Here is a 21,296-nt window from a genome sequence, read left to right as displayed (position 1 = left end):
CCCCAAAACACATTCCTCAACTTCTCCTGAGTACGGGGATACCAGATGTGTGACACTTTTTGCAGCCTAGGTGGGCAAAGGGGCCCATATTCCAAAGAGCACCTTTCGGATTTCACAGTTCATTTTTTACAGAATTTGATTTCAAACTCCTTACCACACATTTGGGCCCCTAGAATGCCAGGGCAGTATAACTACCCCACAAGTGACCCCATTTTGGAAAGAAGAGACCCCAAGGTATTTCGTGATGGGCATAGTGAGTTCATAGAAGTTTTTATTTTTTGTCACAAGTTAGTGGAATATGAGACTTTGTAAGAAAAAAAAAAAAAAAATCATCATTTTCCGCTAACTTGTGACAAAAAATAAAAAGTTCTATGAACTCACTATGCCCATCAGCGAATACCTTAGGGTGTGTACTTTCCGAAATGGGGTCATTTGTGGGGTGTTTGTACTGTCTGGGCATTGTAGAACCTCAGGAAACATGACAGGTGCTCAGAAAGTCAGAGCTGCTTCAAAAAGCGGAAATTCACATTTTTGTACCATAGTTTGTAAACGCTATAACTTTTACCCAAACCATTTTTTTTTTACCCAAACATTTTTTTTTTATCAAAGACATGTAGAACTATAAATTTCGAACAAAATTTCTATATGGATCTCGTTTTTTTTGCAAAATTTTACAACTGAAAGTGAAAAATGTCATTTTTTTGCAAAAAAATCGTTAAATTTCGATTAATAACAAAAAAAGTAAAAATGTCAGCAGCAATGAAATACCACCAAATGAAAGCTCTATTAGTGAGAAGAAAAGGAGGTAAAATTCATTTGGGTGGTAAGTTGCATGACCGAGCAATAAACGGTGAAAGTAGTGTAGTGCAGAATTGTAAAAAAGGGCCTGGTCTTTAGGGGGCTATAAACCTGTGGTCCTTAAGTGGTTAAAGAGGTTCTCCGGGAATTAAAAAAAATGAAAATACTTGTATATGACTTCATTATAAATATATTTCCAAATACCTTTCATTAGTAATAATGGCTCATTTTGTCTAGGGAGCAATCATTAGAAATAAAATGGCCGCCATCCTATTAGTACACACAAAACCTGTACTAATGACACACGAGGACATTTACCTCACAACTCTTAGATAAATAACTGCCTAATCCTCCTCCTGTCAGGTATTATGGTCCTGAATACAGCTGAATCTCCGTAGGAATGGAGTTCAGGAGGAGACATGAAGTACAGAGAGGAGGATGGACAGGACAGACTTTGGTAATGGAGACTGCATATAAGTGCTGCTGCTCATCAGCCACATCCTCACCTCCTCTCTGTACTTCATGTCTCCTCATGAACTCTATTCCTACGGAGATTCAGCTGTATTGAGGAGCATAATCCCTGAAAAGCAGAGCAGAGAGGAGGATGAGGCAGCTATTTAGCTCAGTGTTGTGAAGTAACTTGTCCAGCTGTGTGATTAGGACAGGTTTTGTGTGTACTAATAGGATGGTGGCCATTTTATTTCTCCTAATGATTGCTCCCTAGACAAAATAAGCCATTATCACTAATGAAAGGTATTTGGTAATATATTTATAATAAAGTAATATTTAAGTATTTTAATTTTCTTAATTCCTGGAGAACCCCTTTGTGGCGAAACCAACCTCGCCACTGGGTTTTGGAGAGGCCTGTTTATCAGCCTCTTGCCTCAGGATTATGGCCCATACTAACTTTTAAAACCCTGAACCTATTCAAGTGAATTTTGGATAGGTTTGTCCCCAAGTTATACTGTTTAAATTGATGTAAGTTATATGTATGGCCAATGTAAACTCACAAAGTTGTAACAATTTATAATAAGTGTAACTTGTCAGCTTGGGAGGAATATGCTGGGTGTGTTTCTATTGTGCCATTGTCCCATTGTGTGTTTAAATGGTGATGTCTGTCCGGTTATATCCACATGTGTATTGGTGATTTCTCTTTGTCTTGAGAGATAATTGGATTACGCCTCGGGTGTCTCCAGGGCAGAGAGGAGGAAACCATGATGCATTGTGGGGATGTATTGTCTCTGTGTATCCTACAGTGCTGCATATCTGTCCTATGTTACAGTCTTCATTCTGGTCCCCTAGGGGCGTGTACACCAGATGGGCTTGGTTGTTTTATACCTCCCTGTGGGCGGACCTGTATTTGCAAACAACTGTAATAAAAACCAGGCTGGGTGTGCCAGCACCTCAGACCACTGCTTGACCCTCAACACGGAGCCTTGTCTCGTTATTGGGGGGATCCACTGTATGCTGTCAGAGACTGATTGCCAGGAGTGTAAGCTGATTCCTGTTCGTCTGCTAGCAGCTATTCGTGAGGTTCCAGTTTGGAGTGCTATTTTGTATCCAGTTCGGGAGTTTGGTGTTCTGCAGTAGCTGTGCCTGTCTCTCAGAAAGGGGCACATCGCCTAAACGGATTTTAACCCCTTGTCTGCTGAAACAGTCCGTTACACCCTTTAAAAGGAGTTGTCCAGCCGTTAATATTGATGACGTATTGTCAGGATAGGTCATCAATGTCTGATTGGTGGGGGTACGACACCCGGGACCCTCACCAATCAGCTGTGAGACGAGGAGGCGGTGTTCCATGCAAGCACCGCTTCATTATCATTACTACTTCTTGTCTCCTGTGGAGCAGCGGCATAGTGTAATTACAAGCATTCAAGTGAATGGAGCGAGTACTTGTATTATGTTGCACTTCCGAGACGAAGTGCAGTGTAATAACGAGGAAGCAGCGCTCGCAAGGAGCACAGCCTCCACTTCAAACAGCTGATTGGCATGGATGCCAGGTGTTGGACTCCCACCAATCAGATATTGATGACCTATCCTGACAATAGGTCATCAACATTAACGGCCGGACAACCCCTACTTACTCATTATATTTAAATAGGACTCATTTCTGATACTCATTCTTAGGGTATTTTAGGATCGTGTTTGGTTGATGCAGTCTTATAGGTGTTCCATTTGGAGCTGGGTTTTTGTAGAGATCCGAGGCCTTATTTAAGGTCACAATCAGTTACTCTTCTGATTTTTTGCGCTATTTTAATTGCTTTTAACTCTTTTGCTACTTTTTGTGCACAAGATTTTATACTTTCACATGCTTTTCGTGTGCTTTATCTGCGCATGCTTTTTCTTTGTGCATTTAATAGGTGGCTTTTGTATATTGATGAGCACTCCTTAGATATACACAGGCAGTGCCCACTACCATTTGGTATTGGTATGGACATACCGTTGTGCGCACAGTTATAAGAGATACCTAGCCCTCTACATACTAATGGATAGTTTCCTTTTACATTAATTTTTTTTTTTAATACATTTAGGATTAGAAAATTAATATTGAAAAAAAAAAAACATAGAAACATTTATGAAAAGCAATTTAATTCAAACATATTCCAGGCCCAATACAAGGCAGTTCACTGATGTGAAGTAAATGAATCCTCCTCGTATTCTGGCATGAGGTTCCAGGCCACCTTCCACAAGTCATCTGCTATTCTGACAATCAGCCTGTCATGGAGAGTCCGTCTGTTGGCTGGCGGCACCAAAAGACTGAAGACTGATAGAGGTTGGCATGTTGGTAAAAGGGTGCCACTGTCCCTGAATGCTCGGGTTGTCTGTGTGGCAGGGTTTGCGTATCCGGATGATATCCAGACCAGATTGGCTGGCCATTTTCTGTATGAGTTGTGCTATTTCCTCAGCAGTCTTGCTGTTAATGGCTTCTTCTCTGATGCTTCCATTCACTGGAGACAAAAGACAAAAATGCAGTGAAATGTATTCATTTTGTGTGGCACCTTATTCTCACCTAGCAGCAAAATATAAAGAAGGACATATATATGTGTGTATGTATGTTCCGCGATCACTCAAAAACGCAACCATCGATTTCCACGAAACTTGGTATACCCATCACTTGTTACCTGGAAAGAAATCTTGTGGGGTCTGAGCTCTCTAGGATGTACCGTTCCTGAGATATTCCCCAAAAATGATCTGCATTAGCCAATACAAGCCTGCAAGTGTTTCTCTTCATATCCCAACTGCCATACACACGGTCACATGTCCCTTATCAGCCAATAGAAGCTTGCAGGCCCTTAGTCTCCACATACACAGTTTTACTCCAGGCTTCCATAACAACCCAGCCATTTTTCTTCACTTCTGTAGGTCAGCTTTAGGCCCCTTTCACACGAGCGAGTATTCCGCGCGGGTGCAATGGGTGATGCAAAGGCATTGCACCCGCACCCATTCATTTCAATGGGGCTGTGTACATGTGCGTTGGTTTTCACGCATCACTCTTGCGTTGCGTGAAAATCGCAGCATGTTCTATATTCTGTGATTTTCGCGCAACGCTGGCCCCGTAGAAATGAATGGAGCTGCGTGAAAAATCGCATCCGCAGGCAAGTATGGATGTGATGCGTTTTTCACGTATGCTTGCTCAGAGATGTTGTTTGTATACATTCAGTATATCACGCACGTGCAAAACGCATTAAAATCGCATTGCACCCGTGCGATAAAAACTGAACGAGATTGCAGGCAAAACTGAATGACTTTGCCTGCGAAATCACGCATTTTTCACTGAACGCATTCGGACCTAATCCGGACACGCTCGTCTGCAAGGGGCCTTAGGCTAGGGCTACACGACAACAATAAATCGCACAAAACATAGGGCACAACTACACTTCTACATGTGTCGCGTGACATTGATGTCGCACCAATGTCGGGCGACAATTTTCATAATGATAGTCTATGGTGTTGGATGGATTTTTTGCAACTTTCGCATTGCAGTATGTCACATGTCGCATTGCGACACCATAGCCTATCATTATAGAAATTGTTGAGACAAAATGTTGCGCGACACATGTCGTCGTGTAGCCCTAGCATTAAAGAGGCAGGGCGCTGTGGAGGTCACTGTTAAAGGGGCGGACACTGTCGACAGGGCTCGACAAATCCCAGGCGCCAGGTCGCCATGGCGACCAGGAATTTAGTCCTGGCGCTTGGGTATTTGTCAGCCCGTTTTCAAAGGTGCCCGGGCGATGGGTGAGGAGCTGCCGTTCTGTCCGGAGGCAGCACCGTTTGAAACAGCTCCTCAGTCAGTGAGGCACAGCACACAGAGAGCGAGACGCTGGCAGCAGGGAGGGGAGGGGCTCGGGAGGAGTGTAATCTGATCCTAGAGTGGAAGCTGCTTCTGCCAGCCCCTCCCCTCCCACCAACCAATCAGAGCTCAGGCAAGGCAAGCACTAGCAGCTCTGAGTCCGAGTCACTCACACAAGTACAGGGAGTCTAAGTAAGAAAGAATCGAATGAGTCACAGGTTAAAAGAATCTAAAGATCCGATTAGTTAGTGACTCATTCGATTCTTTGAGTTAAAAAGAAGTCAGTCAGACTCTTAGAACAGGTTACACTGAGGCTGTCTGCTGATGCTTTTGCAGCAGTGATCAGATTAAGGGACAGGAGCAGAGATAAAAGTTACAGGACACAGTTTAGATTACAGTGTGAATTAACCCTTTAGGATCAAATTGGCTTCTCAAGGAGATCTATATGTTAAAGGCATCCCTTCTCCTGTCTCATTCAGTAGCTATAGAACTAAGGCTACTTTCACACTTGCGGCAGGATGGATCTGGCAGGCGGTTCACCCTGTCGGATCCGTCCTTCCGCTGTTTCGCCGGACCGCAGCTCTGACCCCATTGACTATAATGGGGGCAGAGCTCTGGCGCAGCACGGCAGTGCATGGTAAAAGTACTGCATGTCCAACTTTTTAGTCCGACGGCCTCTCACCGCGAACTGCCATGCTGCGCCGGAGCTCCACCCCTGTCCCCATTATAGTCAATAGGGTCCGGGGACAGAGCGGCGGTATATGTAACATGGTATACAGCATTATTGGGGGGGCTCTATGGAGAAGTGGGGGGGAAGCACTATGGGGGCACCTACTGGGGGCTTTATGACACGGCTCCGCCTGGCTCCTAACTTTTTTAGCTGGCTCCTAGATTCCAAAGAAATTTGTCAAGCCCTGCTGTCGAGGTCACTGTTAAGGGGGCAGGGGTCACTATTAAAGGGGCATTTGCTGTGGAGGTCCTTGTTAAGGCAGCGGGCTACTGTGGAGGTCACTGTCAAGGGAGTAGGGTGCTGTGAAACTCAGTTAAAGGGGTGGGCTGCTGTGAAGGTCAAAGTTAAGGGGATGGGCTGCTGTGGAGGTCCCATTTTAAAGTGGCGGGGCACTGAGAGGAGGTTAGTGTTAAGGGGTGAGGGGCTGTGGAGTTCACTGTTAAGGGGGCGGGGTACTGTAGAGGTCACTGTTATGGGGAATACTGTCAATATCTTTTAACGACGCACAGAAACATTTAATTAAATCGATGAAATATACCCTAATTTTAGGGTATTCACATTGATTTGTTATAAACTTTAATCAGGGATAAGTTCCCCTCTTTTGGCTGATCCAATACAATCCCATTTCCTCAGCCATCACTAGGGTGTCCGATATACAGCATCTAGGAGCTCACCAGAAGACGTCGTCCTCTGACCACTTTTTTCACAGGAAAGAATCCTCTGAATTAAAGCCTACTGCAGTTTGCCCTGATGGCTTAATCACAGGGCATTCACACGACCGAGTCTGCTGTCCGCAAAACACAGATCCGTAAAATACTGATAACGTCCGTGTTGCATCCATTTTTTGAGGACCCATAAACTTAAATGGGTCCGTAGTCTGAATCTGCAACCAAACCCCAACAAGAAAAGGTTCTATCTTTTGTGGAACGGACGTACGGATGTGGAAAGCAAATGGATGTCTTCCATGTGCTTTCCATATTCGCTTGTCAGTTCTGAAAAAGATAGAACGTGTCCTATTCTTGGCCAAAAATGCGAACCATGGACCCATTGAAGTTAATGGGTCTGCAAAAAAAAAAAAAAAAAACACAGATACAACATGGACGTCACACAGATGTCATCAGTATTTTTGGGATCTGCGTTTTGCAGACCGCAAAATCCCTACGGTCATGTGAATGTCCTCTCATGCTTACTGTATCCAGCATAGGCAAGCACAGTTTTGAGGGTCTCTGTAAAACATCAAGGGTCAGCTTAGGAGTCACAAGCATCAAATACAGTGTCAGTGTCAAGATTTCACCATGATGCATGCGGAACGCTGCACCTTTTCAGCATGTGGCGGCAGCCATCAGGAAAGTAGCCACAGAAGACATGCAAGTCGAGTCGAAGCTAAAGCTGGCATGAAATACAAGGCCATTAATATGTCCATTTAGGACTTGCTGGTTCTCTCTAGATACCATACGACAATGGAGGCAGAGGTACTCCTCCATGCTCCAGTGATCTGAATGCAGAGTACAGGTACTTACAATACTCCGCCACCAGTTTGGGGACTCTGCACGGCTTGGGACTGATGTACACAACAATCCCAGGATTCTGCTTGGCAAAGTCAACTGCCTTCTCTTCAATGTACTCCCTGAAAAGAAATGAATGGACAGTTAGGTCACAGTCAATCCCAGAGGAAGGTTCCAAAAAGCCCATCTGTAGACAATACGCACATAATACACCTAAAGCGGTTGTCTGCAGGGCTATGGAGTCATGGAATAAGGAAAGCCACTGAGGGTAACATTTTACTAAAGTAAGGTTGTTACTGCTAGATTACGGGTTATATCATTTATGTGATAAAACGTAGGAGTAAGAGTTGGAGTCAGAATTTCGGTTTATGGACGCCACAGCCCTGGCTGTCTGGTTTCACAATACCAGATTGGTGGAGGTCTGAGACCCACCACCCGTGTTGACCAAGTGTTTGTAGGGGCCGCAATGTTTATGCGAGCGCTGTGTTTTCGTCAGTGTTTACCTGCATGCCATCAGAGGCACACCAGCGAGCTGAATGCGAGAGACTCGCAGCGTGTGGTCCTGTTCTGATCTCCGCTCCTCTGACAAGATCGCACAGCATTAGGGCTCATGCACTCGACCATGACGTCCATGTACATTCCGTATTTTGTGGAACGTAACAGCTGGCCCCTAATAGAACAGTCCTATCCTTGTCCGTTATGCACAAGTAGTAACTTCCATTTTTTGAAGACCCATTGAAATGAATGGTTCCGTATACGGTCCGCAAAATAAATAAAAAAAGGAACGGACAGGGAAAGAAAATACGTTTGTGTGCATGAGCCCTTATACTGACTTATAATGCGGTGTAACCCTTAGGCCCCTTTCACACAAGCGAGTATTCCGCACGGGTGCAATGAGTGATGTGAATGCATTGCACCCGCACTGAATCCGGACCCATTCATTTCAATGGGTCTGTGTACATGAGCGTTGTTTTTCACACATCACTTGTGCGTTGCGTGAATATCGCAGCATGTTCTATATTTTGCGTTTTTCACGCAACGCAGGCCCCGTAGAAGTGAATGGGGCTGCGTGAAAATTGCATCGCATTCGCAAGCAAGTGTGGATGCCATGTGTTTTTCATGGATGGTTGCTAAGGGCTCGTTCAGACGGCCGTATGCTGTCCGCAAAAATGCGGATCCATTCTTTTGCGGATTAGATGTTGTCCCATTCAGTTCTATGGGACCCTTTTCTTCCATTGCACGGCTCAGCAAAAAAATTAAACATGTCCTATACTTGCCAGTGAAAATCAGGACGTGGCCCTATTATAGTCTATGGATCAGTAAAAAAAAAAAAAAGGACAGAATGCAATCTGGTTTTTTTTTGCGGACAGCATACGGCCGCCTGAATGAGCCCTAAGAGGTGTTGTTTGTATACCTTCTGGCTGCGATAAAAACTGAACAACTGAACAAGATCGCATACAAAACTGAATGAACTTGTTTGTGAAATTGTGCATTTTTCACTGAACGCATCCGGATCTAATCCACTCACGCTCGTCTGCAAGGGGCCTGAAATCTACTGATTTAGGCCTCATGCACACGGCCGTTGTTTTGGTCTGCATCTGAGTTGCCATTTTGGTGGCTCAGATGCGGACCTATTCACTTCAATGGGGCCGCAAAAGATGCGGACAGCACTCCGAGTGCTGTCCGCATCCGTGGCTCCGTTCCGTGGTCCGCAAAAAAATAAAATACAACCTGTCCTATTCTTGTCCGCGTTTAGCGGACAAGAATAGCCAGTTATATTAATGGCTGTCCGTGCCGTTTCGCAAATTGCGGAACGTACAAGGACGTCATCTGTGTTTTGCAGATCCATGGTTTGCGGACAGCAAAACACACAACGGTTGTGTGCATGCGGCCTTACACTGACATAATACTGTTAGTGTAATACAATAGATTCCAGGGTTACGCAGCATTATAAATCAGTATAAAGCTGGGAGACCTTGTCAGAGCAGCGGAAGTCAGAACGGGACCTCTCACGGACACAAGCTGCGAGTTCATCGCATTCAACTCGCTCATGTGTGTCTGGCCTAAGGGTCCGGCTACATGGCCACATAAGTTGCATGACAAAGAAGGGTACAGCTGCACAGCGACATTTGTCGCAGAAAAGTAGCAGGACTTTTTGTACAACGATGGTGAACAGTGTCACAATGTGATAGGCAACACTCGGATGGATATTTTTGCGACTGTTGTACCAGTCGCAGCATGTCACATTGCGACACTATTGACCATCATGAACATGATTGCCTGTTTGCTGGATCTCCCAGGCTGACTGCGCTCCCTAAACGCAGCACGTCATAGTGTTTTATGATGCAGTCAGTTTATACCTGATCATGGATCTATTGTACTGTACTCATAATACACAAAGACACAATCCGATAGTCATTTCCTGTGTTACGTTCAGTTCAGAGGAGAGCGGTCGGCACGGGAGATCCGGCGGACACACATGTTCATCCGTACAGCTTCCTCTCCCATTCAAGTGAATGGGATGAACATTTGTAATTACCCGACACTGCCGCTACACAATGACTGAACAGGCCGCGGCTGGTCAGGTGGAGAGTCAGACCCCCTCTGCTCTGAGGATAGGTCATCAATAGCGTTGAGCGTATCGAAGTATCCGAAGTGGACTCCAATCTGAGTTTCAGGAAAAATGTGATTTGTCACAAAGCAGCAGTTCCACGCACTTTGTGGTAACGAATCAATTTTCCTAAAATGGTGGTTGAAAAAAATAAAAATAAATAAAAACTCATCCACTTGCTCACGGAGAGGCCACATCCGCTCCCATCTTGACTGAAGAGAACCCGCCAAAGGACCTGCAGCGAGCCTGATGACCTCACCACGTGATCTTCACGCTCGCTGCAGGTCCTTTGGTAGGTTTTCTTCAATCAAGACGGGAACGGACAACCTCTCCGTGAGCAAGTGGATGAGGTGAGTAGTAGTATTTTTTTAACCCCTGAAAGGCTGAATGTAAGTCACAGATGCCACAATGAGTGTTGAACGCAGCATCTGAGGGGTAAAATAAACCGGGGCGGCACGATCACCATTCCCATACAATGGAAAGCGATTTGTGATAAAGTAACGCATTACGAATCGAATGTCAAAGTCTGGCGAAGCCGAATCAAATTTTCTTCAAAACTTTACTCATCTCTAGTCACCACTATCAAGACCCTGCAATACCCATTTTAAGGCTACGTCCACATTTACATTTTTTACATCTAAGGGCTTATTGATACGTCAGTGACCTCTTTACAGACGCAAACATCCACAAAGGTCTAATTGCAGGATGCATTTCCGCGTTTTTTGCCCAATGTGGTTTATCCAGTTTTTTTTTTACATCTGCAAACAATCCAAACTTTTTTCATTTTTTTTTGCAAACTCTGTATCAATTTTCAATGCAATAGAGCATTAAAAAACAAACCCCACATAGAAGACCTCCTCTGCGGTTTTCATGGACCCACTGACTAGAATGAGCGTGTTCTGTCTGCTGTGTGGTCTACGCCCACGGGGGGGCTGGTGCAGGGCCGGATTAACGTAGGGGCTGATGGAGCTGCAGCTCCAGGCCCCTACCATAAAATAGGCCCATCTGCCAGCCAAAAGGCCGTCGGAGGGTTAAAAGTCCTCTGTTGTACACAGCGCAGCGTCACATAGCACACAGACAATGCAGAGACGCTCACCTCACGCTGGCAGCAGGGAGCCTGAGGGCGGGACTCGGGAGGAGAGTAATATGATCCTAGAGTGGAAGCTGCTTCTGCCAGCCCCTCCCCTCCCCGCCCACCAACCAATCAGAGCTGAGGCGAGGCAAGCACTTCACAGGTCCTGTAAGGGAATTGCACAGTGTAAAGTGTAGTTCCCAGGTTAGAACAGTGCATCTGCCAGGACCTGTGATGACATCATCTTCAACATCACAGGTCCTGCAGAATCTAGCAAAGGAACAGCACCAAAAATGCTGTAGTTCCTAGGTTTGAAAGGTACATCTGCCAGGACCTTTGATGACATCATCACAGGTCCTTCAACCCCTAACAGCAAGTATTAGAAGTTCACAATCAGCTCTGCATTGATCCATACAGACTGGAGTGGAATGGTAAGAGGAGGTCCTCCACTTCTCATCATTTACCCCCCCCCCCCTCGATGCCCTGTTTTTACTCCATGCTCACTCATGTATAATACTTCAGACAGGTACAGTGACCACTACCTCATGTACTTCACACACACAGTGACTATAATGCATAACTGACCACATATTTCTATAAACACTGCATCTACAGTATTATACCTTGTATGCCTCACATCTATATGTATATACACACACACACATACACACACACACTCCATATATTAAACAGTATTATAGATGCAATATGTACAGATATATAATATATATTGCAGTGTACTGATATGTGAGGTACAAGGTATAATATATGCAGTGTGTATAGATATATTGTATATACAGCAGTGTACTGATATGTTAGGTACGAGGTATAATAGATGGTGTGTACAGGTATATTGTATATACAGTATTGGATTGATATGTGAGGTACGAGCTGTAATTTATACCTCATATATCAGTACACTGCTGTATATACTATATACCTGAACACACTGCATATATTATACCACGTTCCTCACATATCAGTACACTGCTGTATACACTATACATCTGTACACACTGTATCTATTATACCGCGTACCTCACATAACTGTACACTGCTGTATATAATATACATCTGCATCTATTATACCTCGTTTGTGTGCCAGGCCTGTTTTGTAATCCCAATCCGGCCCTGATGGCATAAATTATAAAACAGCAGCGAACATAGTTCATGGAACAAAGAGAGAGGCCTGGAATGGGTAGTGGGAGGGGCTATAAAATGGGAATGGGGGCCCAATTTAGATTCTTGCTATGGGGCCCAGTGATTTGTATGTACGCCTTTGACAGGAGCAGAGAGATAAGAGAAGTGACAGATGACACAGAGTTTAGATTACAGGTTGAATTAACCCTTTAGGATCAAATTGGCTTCTCAGGAGATATAAATGTTAAAGGCATCTCATTCAGTAGCTATATAACTAAGGGTGGGTTCACATCTCCTTTATGGATTCCGTTAAGTGGGGACTGTGGGGACTATTTTATTATCAGCCAGTGACTGTGTTACTGTAATACTGTTATCAGTTCAGCACATAGTTTTCCCTGTGCATTCACATTTCACTTCACTTGGTCCGTTGTACTACTGTCAGTGTCAGACTGTTGTCACTGTGGGTAACAATGCACAGCAGACAACAATGCACACCGCAGTGACCGCTCCTGACTCCTGTCCTGAGTCCTCCTGTCCGGCGTCAGCCTCAGCTTCCCTTCACTATCACTATAATCAATCACTCTTCCTGATCCGGACTCACTCATTAGAGAGCTGAAGAGCCGACTGAGTCAGCAGCAGCAAGTGAATCGAATGGATAGCATCTGCGCATGCGCACCGGCACCTAGAGTCTTCGGTTCACTTGCGAGTCAGCTCAGCAGTCAGTGACTCAGCAAGTGAACCGAAGATCCGATTCATGAATCGGTTCATTTGAATGAGCTGATTCAAATGAACCGATTCATCTGAAAGATCCGAACTTCCTATCACTACTGAGGTCATATCCGGCGGGCCGCGGCATTACAGGAACAGCACCAGCTGCTCTGACGTCCTGCCGCCGGATATACGTCACAGGATATCCGGCGGCAGGACGTCAGAGCAGCTGGTGCAGTTCCTGTAATGCCGGCCCGCCGGATATGACCTCAGTGCGCCCGCGGTTATCCCTCCTGCACGCTGCGCTGTGTACAACCTACTCAGCAGTTTCGACCAGCACATGGCCCACAGCGCTCAGCCACACCAGCCCGTGAGACAGCAGGAGCTTCTGGAGCAGGGCAGGTATCAGATAAACTCATCCAGTTGGAAGGGAGGGCAATCATAGTGCTGTTAGGATTTATGGACACAGCTCTCAGCATGCTTAGCCAGCCTTCTATCTGGCTGTGCTTCTTGAGAGTCACAGTCCACAGGCTGTTTCTGAGCCTGTGGACTGTGACTCTCAAGAAGCACAGCCAGATAGAAGGCTGGCTAAGCATGCTGAGAGCGGTGTCCATAAATCATAACAGCACTATGAAAATTACTGACTGGCTAAGCATGCTGAGAGCTCAGTCTCTATAACATAACACATAAAGAAATTACTGTTTCTAGCTGCTAGTCCACAGTCCACAGTCCACAGCAGCTAGAAACAGTAATTTCTTTAAAGGGATTCTGTCACCAGGTTTGACCCCTGTCAGCTAAAAATATGCTGATGTTCAGGGCGTCTTCACAATTCCTAATGTGGGCTTATAAATGTCATCTGTGGGCTTATTTAGCTAAAAAACAGCTTTTACTAACCTGTCAGTCAAACAAATAAGGTGCCCAAGGGGATGTTAATGGGTGCAAGATGCCCGCCGCACCCACCGCCGTTCGTGCCCAGCGCCGCCTTTCTGGACTTCTGCACCGCCTCCTAATCCTCTGTGCCGCCTCTCGCTCTCCCTCCCTCCCTCCCCCCTCCTTCTGCTGTAAGATCTCGCGCTTGCGCACAGGGCTCTGCCTGATGCGCCCGTGCAGACTTCTCCATTTGGCTTCTTACAGCGAAGTGCACATGCGCCGGCACTTCGCTCAACCCCTGTATGCGCGAGATCTTACAGCAGGAAGAGGGGGGAGGGAGGGAGAGCGAGAGGCGGCACAGAGGATTAGGAGGCGGCGCAGAAGTCCGGAAAGGCGGCGCTGGGCACGAACGGCGGCGGGTGCGGCCGGCACCTTGCATCCATTAACATCCCCTTGGGCACCTTATTTGTTTGACTGACAGGTTAGTAAAAGCTGTTTTTTAGCTAAATAAGCCCACAGATGACATTTATAAGCCCACATTAGGAATCGTGCAGACGCCCTGAACATCAGCATATTTTTAGCTGACAGGGGTCAAACCTGGTGACAGAATCCCTTTAATGTGTTATGTTATTTAGACACAGCTCTCAGCATGCTTAGCCAGCCTTCTATCTGACTGGCTAAGCGTGCTGAGTGCTGTGTCCATAAATCATAACACAGCTCTATGAAAATTACTGTTTCTAGCTGCTGTTGTCCACAGTCCACAGCAGCTAGAAAACAGTAATCTTCGTAGTCATGTTAAATGATCACTATAGTGTCAGGAAAACAAAGCGGTTTTCCTGACACTATAGTGCCCTGAGGGTGCCCCCACCCTCAGGGTCCCCCTCCCGTGGTCCCCCTCCATGTTGCCAAGATAGACGCCAAATGAAGGGGTAGTTGCAGGAACAAAATACTTTAATGGTATCGATAAAATATATATGTAATTAAGACACTGAGTGCAGTTCCATAAAAAGGCCCAGCAAAATCCTCAGCACCAGGCCCATGATGCTCTTAATCCGGCCCTGGGCTGGTGTACATTTCATCTACGCCTGCTGTGAATGATAATACCTGGGCCAACCACTCCTTGCCCCACACCATTCACTTTTTTTGAAAAATGGCAAGCGGGGCGCAAGGCCAGCAAAAAGTCACACTTTTTTTGCAAGTGTGGTATGCGCCAAAAGTTTAGACTGGCGTACACTAATGACAAATGTCTTCATTCTGGCTCATAGAATAGGGGCTGGAGTCAGGTTGCTCCTTGATGACATTCATATGCCCACAGCCTACGGGCAAATTCTGTCAGGGCAAAAGGGCACATGATCAGGACTGGTTTTCAATGAATGTCAACAGAAACGTTTCCAGTCAATGGCAGCAAGTGGTGATCCTATCAGTGAGGTGCGTGTACCTGGCTCCCCGGGAGGGCTGCGCGTCCTTACTGAAGATCAGGGTGAGCCTCTTGAGCTGGCACACGTATCTCCCCACGCCATTTTGCAGCACGCTCTGCAGGAAGCGGCTGGGAGACCCCCTGGCTGTCATCCTCAACACCCTCTAACCTCCAGCCCGTCAGGGGTGACCCGCTGCATGCTGCACTAGGAGAAGAGACGTGACGTCACTGTCACGTGACCGGCCTGCAGGGGAAGGGGAGGGGTTTACTGTCAGACACGCCCACAGCCTGCTAAGTTGACGTTTCCCTGGGGTCATGTGACCCGACACACCACAGCCATGCTGCTTCCGCGGGCGCTGAGCGCGCTGGTCCGGTGTCATTGCCGCAATGTCGCCCTCTGGCCCCAGCCTCGCAGACGCCCCCTGCTTGCCCTCAGCGAGCTCCGCCGTGTACGCCCGCGGTCCCTGTGGAGTAGCACACCTCTCTGCGGTGCCAAGAGACCGGGGGGCTGGCATGGAGGCGAGAGCGGAGGCTGGACCTCCAATGACGAGGACATGGACTACGGAGAGGATGACGATGACGTCGAGGATCTCTTATCCTCTTGTGCCACGCCCCTTCAAGGGACTCAAAAGATTCTCATAGTGCACCCTGAAGTAAAGTGGGGCGCAAAGAAGCAGCACTGCACCACCGGTAATGCCTGCTCCTGTGCACATTGCGCTCCGGGGCACACTAAAAGGAACGCCCATAGAGAATAATGGAAATGTCATATTTGAATTAGAGACAAAAGCATTTGACATATCTGATAATTATTTAGCAGGCTTGCTCTCCAAGTTCAGTGGGATTATTTAATGTTCAGATTAAGTGGAATTAAGTTTTCTGCAGAATGACGAGGGTGAATGACACAATGGAATGCCTATAGACTATAATGGGAAGTAAAATATGAGCTCATTTGCAGGTAAATTGGGATTATTATTGGTTTCTATGAAATGACAAGAGGAATGACACAATGGAATGCCCATAGACTATAATAGGAAGTAAACTATGAGCTCATTTGCAGGTAAATCTGTGTTATGTAGGACATTAACCTTTACCGCAAGTGTTCCCTGGGTAGAGTAGCACATAGTTTTAAATTTATAATGTGCTACTCTACCCAGGGAACACTTGCGGTAAAGGGTAATGTCCTACATAACACAGATTTACCTGCAAATGAGCTCATATTTTCCTTCCCATTATAGTCTATGGGCACTCCATTGTGTCATACCGCTTGTTATTTCATAGAAACCAATGATAATCCCACTTAATCTCAATTTTAAATAATCCCACTGAATTTGAAGAGTATGGGCTGTTTCACACGAGCGAGTCCATTGCGGGAATCACGCTCCATGTGTGAGTGTGATCCTCCGCTCTGGACTTACAGGAGCGCACGGCGTTATCAGGATTTATAATGCTATGTGCCTCTGCTTGACCTTATTTCTACAGGATCATACTGACAGCTTTATGTCACTATGATTCTGTGGAAAAAAGGCCATGCAGAGACACATAGCATTATAAATCATGATAATGCCGTGCGCTCCTGCAAGTCCAGAGCGGAGCATGATTCCCGCAATGGACTCGCTCGTGTGAAACAGCCCATGTCTGCTAAAGATTTATTTGATATGTTGAATGGTTCAGACACCAAGTCACGTTTTACTTCCCATTATATTCTATGGGCATAATATTGCTAAAAACCACAGATTAACCTACGAATAAAATCATATTTTACTTCCCATTATAGTCTATGGGCATTCCATTGTGTCATTCACACTTGTCGTTCCATAGAAAATAATGATAATCCGACCTAATCTTAATTTAGATCAATGCTACTGTGCTTGGAGAGTATGCCTGCTAATGATTTATTTGATGTGTCATATGGTTCTCATCTCCACGGCCCATCTTTCTTCCCATTATACTCTACGGGCATTCCATTGTGCTATTCACCTGTCATTCCATAGAAAACAGGAAAAATCCAAAGTTATTTAAATTGTAAAAGATGTTACTATACACGGGGAAGATCTGTGGTAAAGGATAAGTTGATATTTTTTTCAGATTTGCCTATAAATAATCTGATACTTTGCTTCCCATTATACTCTATGGGCATTCCCGTTTGGCTTCATAATAGTCTATGTGGGCATTCTCTTCCCCTGTCAAAGTCTATGGGCATTCCATTCTGTCATTCCTTTTAGTATGCCTGTTTTGCTTTCATTTTTTTATTTTATTTTGCTGAACCATTCACTTCATTGGGTCCATGTTTTATCCTTTTGCAGAACGGATGACATCCGTGTACGGTTCATTTTTGTTTTTGTGGACCCATATAAATAAATGGGTCTGCGTGCAATCTGCAAAAAATGCGGAAAGCACATAGATGCATAATATGGTTGTGTGCATGAGGCCTTAAAGGGGTATTCTGGTTGTTAAGATAGAGAATAAGTTGCATCAGTGGAGGTCCTACTGCTGGGACTTCTACAGTCATGCAGACAGGGCCCTGTACCCCTCAGAGCCCCCCCAAAATGAACGGAGCAGTAGGTTAAGCATGCACACGTCACTTCATAAGGGTCCATTTACACTTCCGTAGTGCATTGCGGATCCGCAATACACTCGGCCGGCACCCCATAGAAATGCCTATTCTTGTCCGCAATTGCAGACAAGAATAGGACATGCTCTATTTTTATCCGGACCTGCGGACCCGAAGATTGGGGCCGCGCTCCGGAAATGCGGATAGCACATAGTGTGCTCTCCGCATCCATTCTGTCCCCATCGAGAATGAATGGGTCCGCGGACGTGTGAATGGAGCCTTAATCTGAACCTGAGTTCTGGAGACAGACAAGTACAGCGCTCCAGGACTCCCATAGAGATCAATGGAGTGGCAGTGCTCGTATCTGACATGTCGCTCTCGGGCTCCAACGTCATCCCCCATCATAACTTGGAACAACAATTCTAGATTTAGTGACGAACACTGTATAATGAAAAGTAATGTGACTGCGCGGCATTTCCACCTTCCAAATTGATGTCACATGGAAAGGATATGCCCTCACTTTATGATTGTTGTGGCCCAACCTCTGGGACCCTCACCAGGTGTAAGACTGAAGGGGGGTGCAGAGCTGACACAGTCAGATGGCATAACCTAGGCACATGCCATTGCTATGACATGGGAATTGCCACTTCATATCTTTGTTTCAGCTCCAGTTTTCAGTATCTCTGCTTGCATTCAATGGGAATCTATTTGAAGAGGATGATTTTCTGCCTGTCTTATAACCAGAGAGTATTCTGTGTATGGTAAGGAGGCACAAACTGGTGCCATCTTCACATGATCAGCACAGATGTCCACCCTGAACGGAAACTATGAAGGTTCCTATTAAATGACAGCAAGCAGAGATCTTAAACTACCATGAATACTTGCTGAAATTGGCATACTAGAGGCCAGATTTATTAAAACTAGTTTTGTACACCGGTCCTGGTCAAAGGTCCTTAGCAGTAGGATGCCTCTTAATAAATTTGGTGCAACGTTTACCTGTCTGTGTGCCACAGACTGAAATCTAGGCCAATGTGAGCGCAAAAATCGTGTGTGCCAAGATTTAAAATTTCTTTAGGACAGAAAACTGGCACATAGACCATGATAAGCTCTCCCCTAAGTCTCTACCCACCACTGCCCAAAGCTTTAAAGGGGTTGTCCGGGTTCAGAGCTGAACCCAGACTACCCTTATTTTCACCCAGGCAGCCCCCCTGACTTGAGCATTGGAGCAGTTCATGCTCCGATGCGCTCCCTTGCACCGCGCTAGATCGCGCAGGGCACGGGCTCTTTTGTTTACATTAACACACTGCCGGTCGGAAGCTTCTGCCCGGCAGTGTGTTTGGTGATGTCACCGGCTCTGATGGGCGTGCTTTAGCGCTTGCCTAGCTGTTTTACTGGCTAGGGCAGTGCTAAAGCCCGCCCATCAGTGCCGGTGACGTCACCGGGCTTCCTGGCAGCCCCATGGAGAGCCCGGTTCGTCACCGGAACTCCAGAAAATTCCTTTGCCCTGCGCGATTTAGCGTAGGGCAAAGGAGAGCATTGGCGCATGAACTGCTCCAGTCAGGGGGGCTGTCTGGGTGAAAATGGAGGTATGTGCGGGTTCAGCTCTGAACCCGGACAACCCCTTTAATTGATAGTTTGTGGCCTGAATTGTTCTGTATAGAACGAATGAAAATGAAAATTGGGAGGGCACTCAATTATCAGGAAGTCAAATGGAGTTTAGACACATTTATTAGAATAAAAAACCCTATTTGTTAGAATAAAAAATATATAAAATAAGAGGCTATGCAGTCTTTACAAAACACCAGACTGTGATCTCAATAAGGCCCCATGCACACGACCGTTTTTAGGGTCCGCATCCGAGCCGCAGTTCTTGCGGCTCGGGTGCGGACCCATCCACTTCAATGGGGCCGCAAAAGATGCGGACAGCACTCCGCGTGCTGTCCACATCCGTTGCTCCGTTCCGAGGCCCCGCAAAAAAAATATAGCATGTCCTATTGTCCGTTTTGCAGACAAGAATAGGCATTTTTACAATGGGCCGCCCATTCCGTAAATTGCAGAAGGCACACGGGCGGGCTTCCGTTTTTTGCGGACCCGCGGTTTGCGGGCTGCAAAAAACGGAACGGTCGTGTGCATGAGGCCTAATACTAATAACCTATTTCAGGGAAATCCTTCTGTGGATCCCTGTGTAGATGGTCCACGCGGATATCAGTGTTCCCCCCTTGATATGGGGTACGATCGTACTGCTCTGATGAGCACTATCTCCACCTGGAGCATCACCCCAGTGATAATCGCAGAGGATCATTGGATTGCAATAATTGACACTAGTATACAATATAGCACAGATGAAGATAGACCAAAAAAATAAAAATACAATAATATGATTATAATGATAAGGATGGTAATTTGCAGAATAAAAAACTGATGTCTATTCAGGATTCCTCCAAATAATCACGTGGATGACAAGTCCCGCTGCAATGCAATACAATAATTCTTCCAAAATGTGAATAAAATATAAATAGGATTAAAACTGGAATCCTCCTAAAATGCAGTACATTAATCCCCTTCAGTGAGGGTAGACCAATACCTCCTAATTCACTATATTATCAGGGGTATGCATGTACCGTCCAGACCTCTCCTGCGGTCTGTGTATTGCCGCAGTTAAATCGTGAGTAATGCCGTAATGCCAATTGCAATATTAAAATGTATTACAATATTTGTACATTTTAATATTGCAATTGGGGAGTATAACTACTTTATAAGAAAAAAAAAAATTATACATATTTTTTTATTTATTTTTTTGGTTTTATGTGTGAAATAAACAGTAATTTTTAATCTACCTTTCATATCAAATTGGTTTTAGATGTGATTTGGATGGTGAGTGCTAGTTTATTAGTGAATTTTTAATAAATAAATATATTCCATATCACCACGCCCAAAAAAGTGCGAACTATTAAAATATAAAAAATATCTCCTATGCGGTGAACGCTGTAACAGGGAAAAAATAAAAACTGTGCAATTCTAAATTTTTTTGTCAACTTGTCCCCCCGAAAACTAGGATCGGACTGTTCGATTATGGGTCGGACGTTCCATAAAATGCGGAATGCACGCGGCTTTTTTGGTGTTTTATTTTTTTTCGAATGGTATCGCAGTACTTTTTTATGGTATCGAAATCGAATCAAAATTTTGGTATCGCAACAACCCTAACACAAAATATTACTTTCTACTTCTGTATCTTTATATCACAGTATGTATGAGCCCATTGGAGTGTGTTCACATCGGAATGAGGCCAGTTTCCCCCTTTTTTTGTATAAAATATGTGAAAACATGCAGCTTTGTCTAGTATCTTGTAGAAATGTAAATCTATGTAGAGAAAGTGGCATCTTCCTTGTCTCCCTGTGTCCTGCAGACCCCATTTTCCTAGTCTCCAAAGACTGTGTCTAGTGTAACACAATCTATACTCTATGGAGAGGAGGGGGATGCAGCTGCAGCTTCTCTGGAAAGGGGTGTGGCCTAAGATGTGACATATTGTGTACAATTCTCAAAGTAAGCCAACCTATAGTAAGTGTCTATCCCTGCACCAGACTAAGGCTCCATTCACACATC

General features: G+C 45.4%; 2 protein-coding genes across 4 annotated transcripts in view; one reads left to right on the top strand and one right to left on the bottom strand.

Annotated features, from left to right (window-relative positions):
- Positions 1–3,370: 3,370 nt before the first annotated feature.
- On the bottom strand, positions 3,371–15,392 carry MRPL43 (mitochondrial ribosomal protein L43). The gene is made up of 3 exons (XM_040425164.1): positions 15,164–15,392; positions 7,340–7,446; positions 3,371–3,746 (listed from the first exon to the last, which is right to left on the bottom strand). Exons 1-3 carry the CDS (start codon positions 15,292–15,294, stop codon positions 3,517–3,519), a joined length of 468 nt encoding a protein of 155 aa, XP_040281098.1. The 5' UTR covers positions 15,295–15,392; the 3' UTR covers positions 3,371–3,516.
- GTPBP6 (GTP binding protein 6 (putative)) overlaps positions 15,377–21,296 on the top strand; it is a 35,950-nt gene continuing 30,030 nt past the window's right edge. For all 3 annotated transcript variants that reach the window (XM_040425162.1, XM_040425161.1, XM_040425163.1), the window contains exon 1: positions 15,377–15,832. In XM_040425162.1, coding sequence (XP_040281096.1) covers positions 15,481–15,832 — 352 coding nt within the window. In that variant the 5' untranslated portion in view covers positions 15,377–15,480. The remainder of the gene's footprint in view (positions 15,833–21,296) is intronic.

This window comes from Bufo bufo, chromosome 3, assembly GCF_905171765.1.
Source record: "Bufo bufo chromosome 3, aBufBuf1.1, whole genome shotgun sequence".
NCBI lineage: Eukaryota > Metazoa > Chordata > Amphibia > Anura > Bufonidae > Bufo > Bufo bufo.
This window is presented reverse-complemented; position numbering and strand designations above follow the sequence as displayed.